The sequence below is a fragment of the Schistocerca gregaria genome, chromosome 1 (genome assembly GCF_023897955.1).
Source record: "Schistocerca gregaria isolate iqSchGreg1 chromosome 1, iqSchGreg1.2, whole genome shotgun sequence".
In the NCBI taxonomy this organism is placed as follows: Eukaryota; Metazoa; Arthropoda; class Insecta; order Orthoptera; family Acrididae; genus Schistocerca; species Schistocerca gregaria.
Window position 1 is genome coordinate 111345596 of NC_064920.1, and position 11526 is coordinate 111357121.

The 11526-nt window shown below is 45.4% G+C and overlaps 1 protein-coding gene across 1 annotated transcript in view; it reads right to left on the reverse strand.

Moving 5' to 3' along the window:
* The window catches only part of LOC126334687 (putative ammonium transporter 1), a 330161-nt gene that overhangs the window by 66538 nt on the left and 252097 nt on the right, over positions 1 to 11526 (reverse strand). Inside the window, exon 6 of the mRNA XM_049997174.1 lies at positions 2617 to 2853. Coding sequence (XP_049853131.1) covers positions 2617 to 2853 — 237 coding nt within the window. The remainder of the gene's footprint in view (positions 1 to 2616; positions 2854 to 11526) is intronic.

Here is an 11526-nt window from a genome sequence, read left to right on the forward strand (position 1 = left end):
AAGTCACCAAATTCAGCTCGACATACTGCTCTCTCTCTGTTAGAAAACTTTCTATCTAACCGCATATGTCATCGGACAGACTGTAAGCGCGCTCTTTTTGGAGCTGGCGACACTGCGGAACTGAGTCGAACGCCTTTCGAAAGCCGAGAAATATGGCATCAACATGGGAGCCTGTATCTAGATCCTGTTGTATATCATGCACAAAGAGGGCCAGCTGTGTCACGCATGACCGCTGTTTCCTAAAACCGTCCTGGTTTATGAAGATGAGCGTCTCAGAGTCTAGAAAGGTCATTATGTCTTAACACAAAATATGTTCCATGATTCTACAGCAAATCGAAGCCAGCGAAATTAATCGGAAATTATGTGCATCCGATTTTCTACCCTTTTTATAGGTTTCTATGACCTGTGCCTTCTTCCAGTCCCGTCTGGTTTGAAGCCAAGCTCTGAGCACACGTGACTCCACAGTTTGGACCATTTGAGAACGATAGAAAGGTCACTCATCGAAACATGGAGTACGAACTGGATTTGCCACCTTGCCTAGAAACCCAAGGATATTACTAGCTTTGTTTGGCAAATCTGAGAGAAATGGAGAGCCAGTCATCGAACTGGATTCGTCACCTTGCCTAGAAACCCAAGGATACTACTAGATTTGTTTGGAAGCCAAGCTGGTTGGAAGCCAAGCTGCGAGCACTCGTGACTCCACAGAATGGAGCAATTGACAAAGATAGAGAGGCCACTCGTCGAAACATGGAGTACGAATTGGTTGTGCCATCTTGCTTATAAACCCGAGATACTACTAGATTTGTTTGGAGCATCTGAGGGAGATGGAGAGCCAGTCATCGAACTGGATTCGTCATCTTGCCTAGAAACCCAAGAATACTAATAGATTTGTTTGGAAGCCAAGCTCGTTGGAAGCCAAGCTATGTGCACATGTGATTCCATTGTTTGGAGAATTTGACAAAGATATAAAGGCCACTCGTCGAAAAATGGTGTGCGAATTGGATCTGTCACCTTGCCTAGAAACCCAAGGATACTACTAGATTTGTTTGGAGCATCTGAGGGAGATGGAGAGCCAGTCATCGAACTGGATTCGTCACCTTGCCTAGAAACCCAAGGATATTACTAGATTTGTTTGGAAGCCAAGCTGGTTGGAAGTCAAGCTGTGAGCACACGTGACTCCACAGTTTGGAGAATTTGACAAAGATAGAAAGACCACTCTCGAAACATGGAGTAAGAATTGGATTTGTCACCTTGCCTAGAAAACCAAGAATACTACTAGATTTGTTTGGAGCATCTGAGGCATCGAACTGGACTCGTCACCTTGCCTAGAAACTCAAGGACACTACTAGATTTGTTTGGAAGCCAAGCTGGTTGGAAGCCAAGCTATGTGCACATGTGACTCCATTGTTTGGAGAATTTGACAAAGATAGAAAGGCCACTTGTCGAAAAATGGATTGCGAATTGGATCTGTCACCTTGCCTAGAAACCCAAGGATACTACTAGATTTGTTTGGAGCATCTGAGGCATCGAACTGGACTCGTCACCTTGCCTAGAAACTCAAGGACACTACTAGATTTGTTTGGAAGCCAAGCTGGTTGGAAGCCAATCTGCGAGCACACGTGACCCCACAGTTTGGTGCATTTGACAAAGATAGAAAGACCACTCGTCGAAACATGGAGTAAGAATTACGTTTGTCACCTTGCCTAGAAACCCAAGGATAGTACAAGATTTGTTTGGGGCATCTGAGGGAGATGGAGAGCCAGTCATCGAACTGGATTCGTCACCTTGCCTAGTAACCCAAGGATACTACTAGATTTGTTTGGAAGCCAAGCTGGTTGGAAGCCAAGCTATGTGCACATGTGACTCCATTGTTTGGAGAATTTGACAAAGATAGGATGGCCACTAGTCGAAACATGGGATAAGAATTGGATTTGTCACCTTGCCTATGAAGCCAAGGATACTACTAGATTTGTTTGGAGCATCTGAGGGAGATGGAGAGCCAGTCATCGAAATAGATTCGTCACCTTGCCTAGAAACCCAAGGACACTACTAGATTTGTTTGGAAGCCAAGCTGGTTGGATGCCAAGCTGCGAGCACACGTGACTCCACAGTATGGAGCATTTGACAAAGACAGACAAAGGTCCCGAATTCGAGTTTCAGTCGGGCACACAGTTTTAATCTGCCAGGTAGTTTCATATCAGCGCACACTCCGCTACAGAGTGAAAATCTCATTCTGGACTACTAGATTTGTTTGGTGAATCTGAGGGAGATAGAGGGCCAGTCATCGAACTGGACTCGTCACCTTGCCTAAAGACCCAAAAACACTACTAGATTTGTTTGGAAGCCAAGCTGGTTGGATATCAAGCTGTGAGTACACGTGGCTCCTCAGTTTGGAGAATTTGACAAAGATAGAAAGGCCACTCGTCGAAAAATGGAGTGCGGATTGGATCTGTCACCTTGCCTAGAAACCCAAGAATACTACTAGATTTGTTTGGAGCATCCGAGGAAGACGGAGAGCCAGTTATCTAACTGGGTTTGTCACCTTGCCTAGGAACTCGAGGATACCCCTATATATTTTCTGGGCGACAGGGAGCGCCACCACACGCAGGGACTCACCATTCCGGCGAAGGAGGCGTTGAGCGTGTTGGCGAAGCCGAAGGCCGCTGGCGCGCCCGCGAGGCCCACCCTGGCGACGGCGAGCGCCATCAGGGAGCCGCCGGCGCCGCCCATCACCGTGTTGACCATGACCCGCGCCACCAGCTGGCTGTCGCCGGGTCCAGACATGCGGCCCAGGGAGCCGCCGTTGAACGCCAGAAAGCCGGCGATCAGCGTCATCCCTCCCAAGCCCACCAGCTGCCGGCAGAACGGGTGGAAAGCACTCCCTCAGCCACAGGATCTGTACCTAGTGACGCTACACATTGAGATATGCAGTGCTGGACATAAAAGTACAGTCAGGGAATCCAAGAACTGTGAAGCTTAGTAAAGTAGTGCAAATGAGTGAGCGCCACTACGGAAATATGGATCTTCACCAACCGCTGATTACACTACTGGCCATTAAAATTGCTACACCACGAAGTTGAAGTGCTACAGATGCGAAATTTAACCGACACGAAGACAATGCTGTGATATGCAAATGATTAGCTTTTCAGAGCATTTACACGAGGTTGGCACCGATGGCGACACCTACAACGTGCTGACATGGGGAAAGTTTCCAACCGATTTCTTATACACAAATAACAGGTTCACTAGGGTAATACGGAACGCTGTGCTGGATCCCAACGGCCTAGTATCACTAGCAGTCGAGATGACAGGCATCTTATCCGCATGGCTGTAACGCATAGTGCAGCCACGTCTTCATCCCTGAGTTAACAGATGGGAACGTTTGCAAGACAACAACCATCTGCACGAACAGTTCGACGACGTTTGCAGCAGCATGGACTATCAGCTCGGAGACCATGGCTGTGGTTACCCTTGACGCCGCATCACAGACAGGAACGCCTGCGATGGTGTACTCAGCGACGAACCTGGGTGCACGAATGGTAAAACGTCATTTTTCGGATGAATCCAGGTTCTGTTTACAGCATCATGATGGTCGCATCCGTGTTTGGCGACATCGCGGTGAACGCACATTGGAAGCGTGTATTCGTCAATGCCAAACTGGCGTATCACCCGGCGTGATGGTATGGGGTGCCATTAGTTACACGTCTCGGTCACCTCTTGTTCGCATTGATGACACTCTGAACAGTGGACGTTAAATTTCAGATGTGTTACGACCCGTGGCTCTACCCTTCATTCGATCCCTGTGAAACCCTACATTTCAGCAGGACCGCATGTTGCAGTTCCTGTATGGGCCTTTCTGGATACAGAAAATATTCGACTGCTGCCCTGGCCAGCACATTTTCCAGATCTCTCACCAATTGAAAACGTCTGGTCAATGGCGGCCAAGCAACTGGCTCGTCACAATGCGCCAGTCACTACTCTGGATGAACTGTGGTATCGTGTTGAAGCTGCATGGGCAGCTGTAGCTGTACACGCCATCCAAGCTCTGTTTGACTCAATGCCCAGGCGTATCGAGGCTGTTATTACGGCCAGAGATGGTTGTTCTGGGTACTAATTTCTCAGGATCTATGCACCCAAATTGCGTGAAAATGTAATAACATTTCAGTTCTAGTGTAATATATTTGTCCAATGAATACCCGTTTATCATATGCATTTCTTCTTGGTGTAGCAATTTTAATGACCAGTAGTGTACAATCTGAAACCTCCTAGCGTCTTTTCCACATGCACAACCTTCTCTCATGATTCTTACACCAAGTGTTTGCAATCACTGACTTGTACCCCGTAAAAAAATCTACCAGGCGGCTTCCCCTTTCAGTTCTTCCTCCTGTCCATGTTCTCTATTTTTCCTTCTCTTTTAATCATCTGAGGATCTAGTTGATAATTGAACTTGTGCTACTGTGATGAGTATTGGTTTCATGTCTGGCTTGGCTATGATAATGCACTCATGCATTACATCTATTCGATTTTGTGTTTTTACTGAGCAGTAGCTGTGTTTTTCCTGCCATCACACTTCACTAATTCCCACGATATCGATCTTCAACTAAACTATTTCCCTTATTAAACTATCTAATCTACATATCCGATCCACGTCTTTAACATTCCAGGCTCCAAACGTGGAATGCGAGTTTCGTTTTTCCTCATGAGGATACCCTCCTGAGTAGTCCCCGCCCAGACATCTGAATGGGGGCTATTTTACCTCGAGAGTATTTTACCCAGGAAGATGCAACCATCATTAAGTCATACAGTAGACCTACATGTCCCCAGCAAACTTAATGGCTGTAGTTTGCCCGTGGTTTTGCCATTAGCAGTACCAACATAGCGAGACCACGTTGGCTAGCGTTACAAGGTCGGATCAGTCAATCATCTAGATTGTTGCCCCTGCAACTACAGAAAGGCTGCCGCCGCTCTTCAGGAAACAAATGTCTATCTGTTCTGCCCACAGGTACCCATATGATGTGCTTGCACTGACTGTCTTATCGTAGAGGCATGCTGGCTACCCTCACTTCGTCCATGGTTCGTGGGAGAAGAAAATCTACAATATAGGGTGGTCCATTGATAGTGACCGGGCCAAATATCTCATGAAATTCGCATCAAACGAAAAAACTACAAAGAACGAAACTCGTCTAGCTTGAAGGGGGAAACCAGATGGCGCTATGGTTGGCCCGCTATTGGCGCTGCTATAGGTCAAACGGATATCAACTGCGTTTTTAAAAATAGGAACCCACAATTTTTATAACATAATCAAGAAGTACGTAAAGTAATATGAATGTTTTAGTTGGACCACTTTTTTCGCTTTGTGATAGATGGCGCTGTAATAGTCACAAACGTGTAAGTTCGTGGCCAGTGCGGACGGCATTTGCTTCGTGATACATTATCCGTGTTAAAATGGACCGTTTACCAATTGCGGAAAAGGTCGACATAGTGTTGATGTATGGCTATTGTGATCAAACTGCCCAACGGACGTGTGCTATGTATGCTGCTCGGTATCCTGGACGACATCATCCAAGTGTCCGCACTGTTCGCCGGATAGTTATGTTATTTATGGAAACAGGAAGTGTTCAGCCACATGTGAAACGTCAATCACGACCTGAAACAAATGATGATGCCCAAGTAGGTGTTTTAGCTGCTGTCGCGGCTAATCCGCAAATTAGTAGCAGACAAACTGCGCGAGAATCGGGAATCTCAAAAACGTCGGTGTTGAGAATGCTACATTAACGTCGATTGCACCCGTACCATATTTCTATGCACCAACAATTGCATGGCGACGACTTTGATCGTCGTGTACAGTTCTGCCACTGGGCACAAGAGAAATTACGGGACGATGACAGAATTTTTGCACGCGTTCTATTTAGCGACGAAGCGTCATTCACCAACAGCTGTAACGTAAACCGGCGTAATATGCGCTATTGGACAACGGAAAATCCACGATGGCTGCGACAAGTGGAACATCAGCGACCTTGGCAGGTTAATGTATGGTGCGGCATTATGGGAGGAAGGATAATTGGCACCCATTTTATCGATGGCGATCTAAATGAGTAAATTAATATGAGTCTTCAGAATGATCAAGTCCTTTTTGATAGCCTTACAGCCCTTGGCAGTGACTGGGTCAAATATCTCACGAAATAAGCGTCAAACGAAAAAACTACAAAGAACGAAACTCGTCTAGCTTGTAGGGGGAAACCAGATGGCGCTATGTTTGGCCCGCTAGGTAGCGCTGCCATAGGTCAAACAGATATCAACTGCGTTATTTTTAAAAAATAGGATGTTGATTTCCTACGTAACGTTCTACCAATGTTACTACAAGATGTTTCACTTCAAGACAGAAAGGCTATGTACTTCCAACATGATGGACGTCTGGCACATAGCTCGCGTGCGCTTGAAGCAGTATTGAATAGCATATTTCATGACAGGTGGATTGGTCGTTCACCTTATCTGACGTCCACGGATTTCTTTCTATGGGGAACGTCGAAGGATATTTGCTATCGTGATCCACCGGCAACGCCTGACAACATGTGTCAGCGCATTGTCAATGCATGTGCGAACATTACGGAAGGCGAACTACTCGCTGTTTAGAGGAATGTCGTTACACGTATTGCCAAATGCATTGAGGTTGACGGACATCATTTTGAGCACTTATTGCATTAATGTGGTATTTACAGGAAATCACGCTGTAACAGCATGCGTTCTCAGAAATGATAAGTTCACAAAGGTACATGTATCACATTGGAACAATCGAAATAAAATATTCAAACGTACCTTAGTTCTGTATTTTAATTTAAAAAACCTACCTGTTATCAACTGTTCGTCTAAAATTGTGAACCATATGTTTATGACTATTACAGCGCCATCTATCACAAGGTGAAAAAGTGATCCAACTAAATCATATGTAATAAAAAAATGGGAGTTCCTATTTTTTAAAAATAACGCAGTTGATATCTGTTTGACCTATGGCAGCGCTACCTAGCGGGCCAAACATAGCGCCATCTGGTTTCCCCCTACAAGCTAGACGAGTTTCGTTCTTTGTAGTTTTTTCGTTTGACGCTTATTTCTTGAGATATTTGACCCAGTCACTGCCAAGGGCTGTAAGGCTATCAAAAAGGACTTGATCATTCTGAAGACTCATATGAATTTACTCATTTTGCCTATATACGTGGTTTTGGTGTCAATATATAGCAAAATACATCAAGTTTTTTTACCATGTACGTAAACTAATTAAAAAAGACTTCCACAGGTTATATTTCACACATTCCATATGAATTCCAATCCTTAGCAAACTCGCTGCAACATGCCAGGTAGATTCTAGCTCTGAGCTCTGATAGAAGAAGTAAGGGTGGAACGAAGAAGGTGCCCTTGATGATTCGCCAAAAGAAAAGGTCAAGGGGTGTCTGATCCAGTGAACATGGGGCAACAAAACTGGCGCACCTCAGCGCACTAAGTGGAAACCGTTCGCTTCCCGTCTTGCCAAACCGTCAAAACCAGATCTGTTTTTCTTGAAGATGACACCAAGACTAAGTCAGTAAGTCGTATCAACAATTTTGTACGAATTTTCAAAGTTGCAAAGTCCTCTTTGATATATCCTTTATATGTCGAGGATTCTCTTTCTTTGTTGTCACAGTGCTCATGGGAAATTGTGCCGAGTTCTCAGTGTGGCAGCGATTTCGACGCTGGTCTTGCGAACCTTAACAAAACAGTGAAATAGCGCCCGCAATTTCTTCTCTGACTTTTCCTCGTATAACCCTTATAGATGTGGAGAAAGGTACCGGTGCATCTGTCTAATGCACAGATCGCGTCAGCAGTTCCCAGTACGCCATAGACGTGGTAGCAGTATATGTGCCATCTGTTCCCACAACAACGTTCCGTCCCCTTGCTACACAACGTAACCACTACAGTGGTTTCCCTTACGTTCATGGACCAAGATGAGCTATGACGGCACATTCAGTTTTACGCTACGAAGCCACACTTTAAAAGAAAAAGAAAACCCTTCATCCAGTGGCCGTGTCAGACTAGTCAGTAACGACCGGACGCCGTGTCATCCTCTGCCAGTGGTGTCATTTAGGTGCAGTACGGAGGGTCATTGGGCCAGTATATCGTTCTCATTACTGTTGCCAGTTTCCTCGACCTCTGAGCTTCTACTTCTCGTTCAGGTAGCGCCTCGGTTGGCATCATGACGCTGAGTGCACCCCGTTGCAGTCCTCCCACCAAAGAAGTGCATCTCAGCAATGGGAATCGAACTCGAATCCTCTGCATAGGAATGAGGCACACTGACCTATTACCTTAGGAGGCGGAAACAGAGCTACCGCTAATGAACCAAAACATTATGATCACATGCTTAACGGCGTGTTGATCCACCTATGGAACGCAATACATCAACGATTCTGCATGGCCTGGATTCGACAAATCACCTGATGTCTACGCACAAGTTACGAAATTCCTGACAATTACGAAACAGCTCCGTGTCTGATAGCGTTCCAGATGTGCTCTATAGGATTCAAATTAGGCCATTTTTGTGGCCAAGATATCAGAGTTCACTATCATTCTCCTGAAGCCAGTGCACCACGATTCTGGCCGGTAACACAAATAGTTATCCTGCTGGAAATGCCATCGCGATCGGGGAAGACATAAAATATGAAGGAATACATGTGATTCACAATTACACTGAGGTGATAAATGTCACGGGACACATCCTAAGCTGGCTGGGGTGGCCGAGCGGTTCTAGGCGCTACAGTCAGGAACCGCGCGACCGCTACGGTCGCAGGTTCGAATCCTGCCTCGGGCATGGATGTGTGTGATGTCCTTAGGTTAGTTAGGTTTAAGTAGTTCTAAGTTCTAGGGGACTGATGAACTTAGAAGTTAAGTCCCATAGTGCTCAGAGCCATTTGAACCACACATCCTAATATCGTGTCGGACGTTCTTATGCCCGGTTTAGTGCAGCCACTTCTCGTTGACGGGACACAATGTACAGAAATATTGAGCCATGCTGCCTTTGCCTCTGCTCCATAATTGCGAAAGTGTTGCCGATGCAGGACTGTGCACGAACTGACCTTCCTATCATGTCCCATAAATATTCGTTGGGATTCATGCCTGGCGATACTAGTGTCCGTATCATTTTCTCGAACTGTTCTTCAAATCAATCAAGAACAATTGTGGCCCAGTGACATGGCGAATTGTCATCCATAAAAGCTGCATCTTTGTTTGGGAACAAGAAGTGTATGAATGGCTGCAAACGGTCTCCAAGTAGCCAAACATAACCATTTCCAGGCACAGATTGTTCAGCTAAACCATAGGACTCAGCCCACACCATTATGGAGACACGACTAGCTTGTATAGTGCCTTGTTGACAACTTGGGTATACGGCTCCGTGGGCACACTCTAAACCTGCAGTCAGTTCTTACCAACTGAAATCGGGACTTATCTGACCTGGCCAAGGTTTTCCAGTCGTCTAGGGTCCAACGGAAATGGAGCCCAGGAGATGCGCTGCAGGCGATGTCGTGCCGTTAGCAAATGCACTTGCGTTGGTCGCCTGCTGGCCTAATCCGTTAATGTCCGCACTGTCCTAGCGGATACGTTTGTTGTACGCCCCTTATTGATGTCTGCGCTTATTTCACGAAGTGTTGCTTGTCTGTTAGCACTGACAATTCTATGTAGACGCTGCTGCTGTCGGTCGTTAAGTGAAGGCCGTCAGGCACTGTGTTGTCGATGGTGAGAGGTAATGCCGTAATTCTGATATTCTCAACACACTCTTGTCACTGCGGATCTCGGAATATTGAAGTACCTAACGTTTCCCGAAATGGAATGTCCTACGCGTCTAGCTCCCAATACCATCCCGCTTTCAAAGTCTGTTAATTTCAGCCGGAAACCTTTTCGCATGAATGCCTGAGTACAAATGACAGCTCCGGCAATGCACTGCCCTTTTATACCTTGTCCACGCGATTCTACCACCATCTGCACATGTGCACATCGCTATCCCATGACTTTGGTCACAATGTGTGCTCACGTAGTCCATAGTTGTCATGGTGCCTTTGATTACTACCAAGGTCCCATGCAGGCCAAGGTGTAATCAGAAACGCAGTTGAGTCGACCAGCCGACAGGTTTTCATTGATCGATGGTCCAGTACCGGTGGTCTCGAGGGAACTGTAATCATAACTGACGATATCTGTGGGTCAACATAGGAAGTTGTCAGTAATGAAGTCCAATGTTCAACAATGTGCGCCGGAGTGTGTGCTCCGAAACACTCGTAGGCGCTCCAGCATTGTACTCTGTCGTCGTTTTTGCAACAGATTGCAGCTAGCACTGATTTACAGAGTGGACATACCTCCAATTTCCGAGTTCTGTGACGAGACATGGACGCCTAATACACTGTCACCTACTCACCGTTTCACTGTCCTTCAACCACTTTCTATAGAAGCTGACGAGAGAGGCACGCGAACAGCCGACCAGCTCCGCTTTACCCAAGATTCAAATCAACCACTTGTCAAAGTCGCTAATGTCATTGGATTTCCCTATCTTCGATCCATACCGTCACTAGAATGATCCCCCATTAGCCCCTTCTCCGCTTACATGGTTTCCGCTCCGCGTCATGTGCCTGTAACGCCACCGGGTGACATCCAGTCTCGTGGTCGCCAGTGGTCATAATGGTTCGGCGGATCGGTGTACTTGTTACGGTCGAAAGAACATAACCATGCTATACTGTCTGTGAGTGTTTCTGAACCTAATGTATAGGCCATATGCTTTCCTGTAGAAAAGAAAACACTATATTATTATTTAAAAGAGAAAAAAGACCTGAAAATTCGAAGCTGAAAAGATGCGCTCCCCAGGAACTGGAAGCTTCTCAGTTCCATTGAGTGCAAGACAGTGCCACAGGTATTCATATAACTTCGAATTCTACACTCCTGTCATCATGGTTGCACAATAATGTGACAAACTTGAGAGGCGAGAGGAGTCCCTTCGTTTAGTCGTATGCCGTATTAAAAGTCGATTCTACCAGCCAGTTTATGAGTGGGTTTTGGGGATTTCCCACAAGTGGCCCTGCACAACACTTATTCAAACTGAAAAATGCTGTTTTCAAAATACATCTTTGTAAACTTAAACAGAAATAAAGTGAAACACGAAAGTAATGCTTTAAAGTGTCGAGGAGTAAAATATTACAAGCAAACGAAGTGTATAAGTTTTTTTTAAGCTTATGTCCCACTTTCAGAAGTCTTACGTTGCATTTTTTGTTGGTTGATTTTGTTGACATTTAAAAGGATTTCTCATCCGATCTTAATTTTTCCCTATTTCATTTTCCATTACAACCTAATGTTTAGCGAATATGAATAAACTTTTTGTGAATATTTTCATCTTTATTTCACAATTCGTTGGCTCCCTGAATTTAATCGAATGACGACGTAATTTCAACTAATTGGTTCAAAAATGTGGAATCCATATTCGTATTAATAACTTGAAAAGATATACATTGCATATACTAT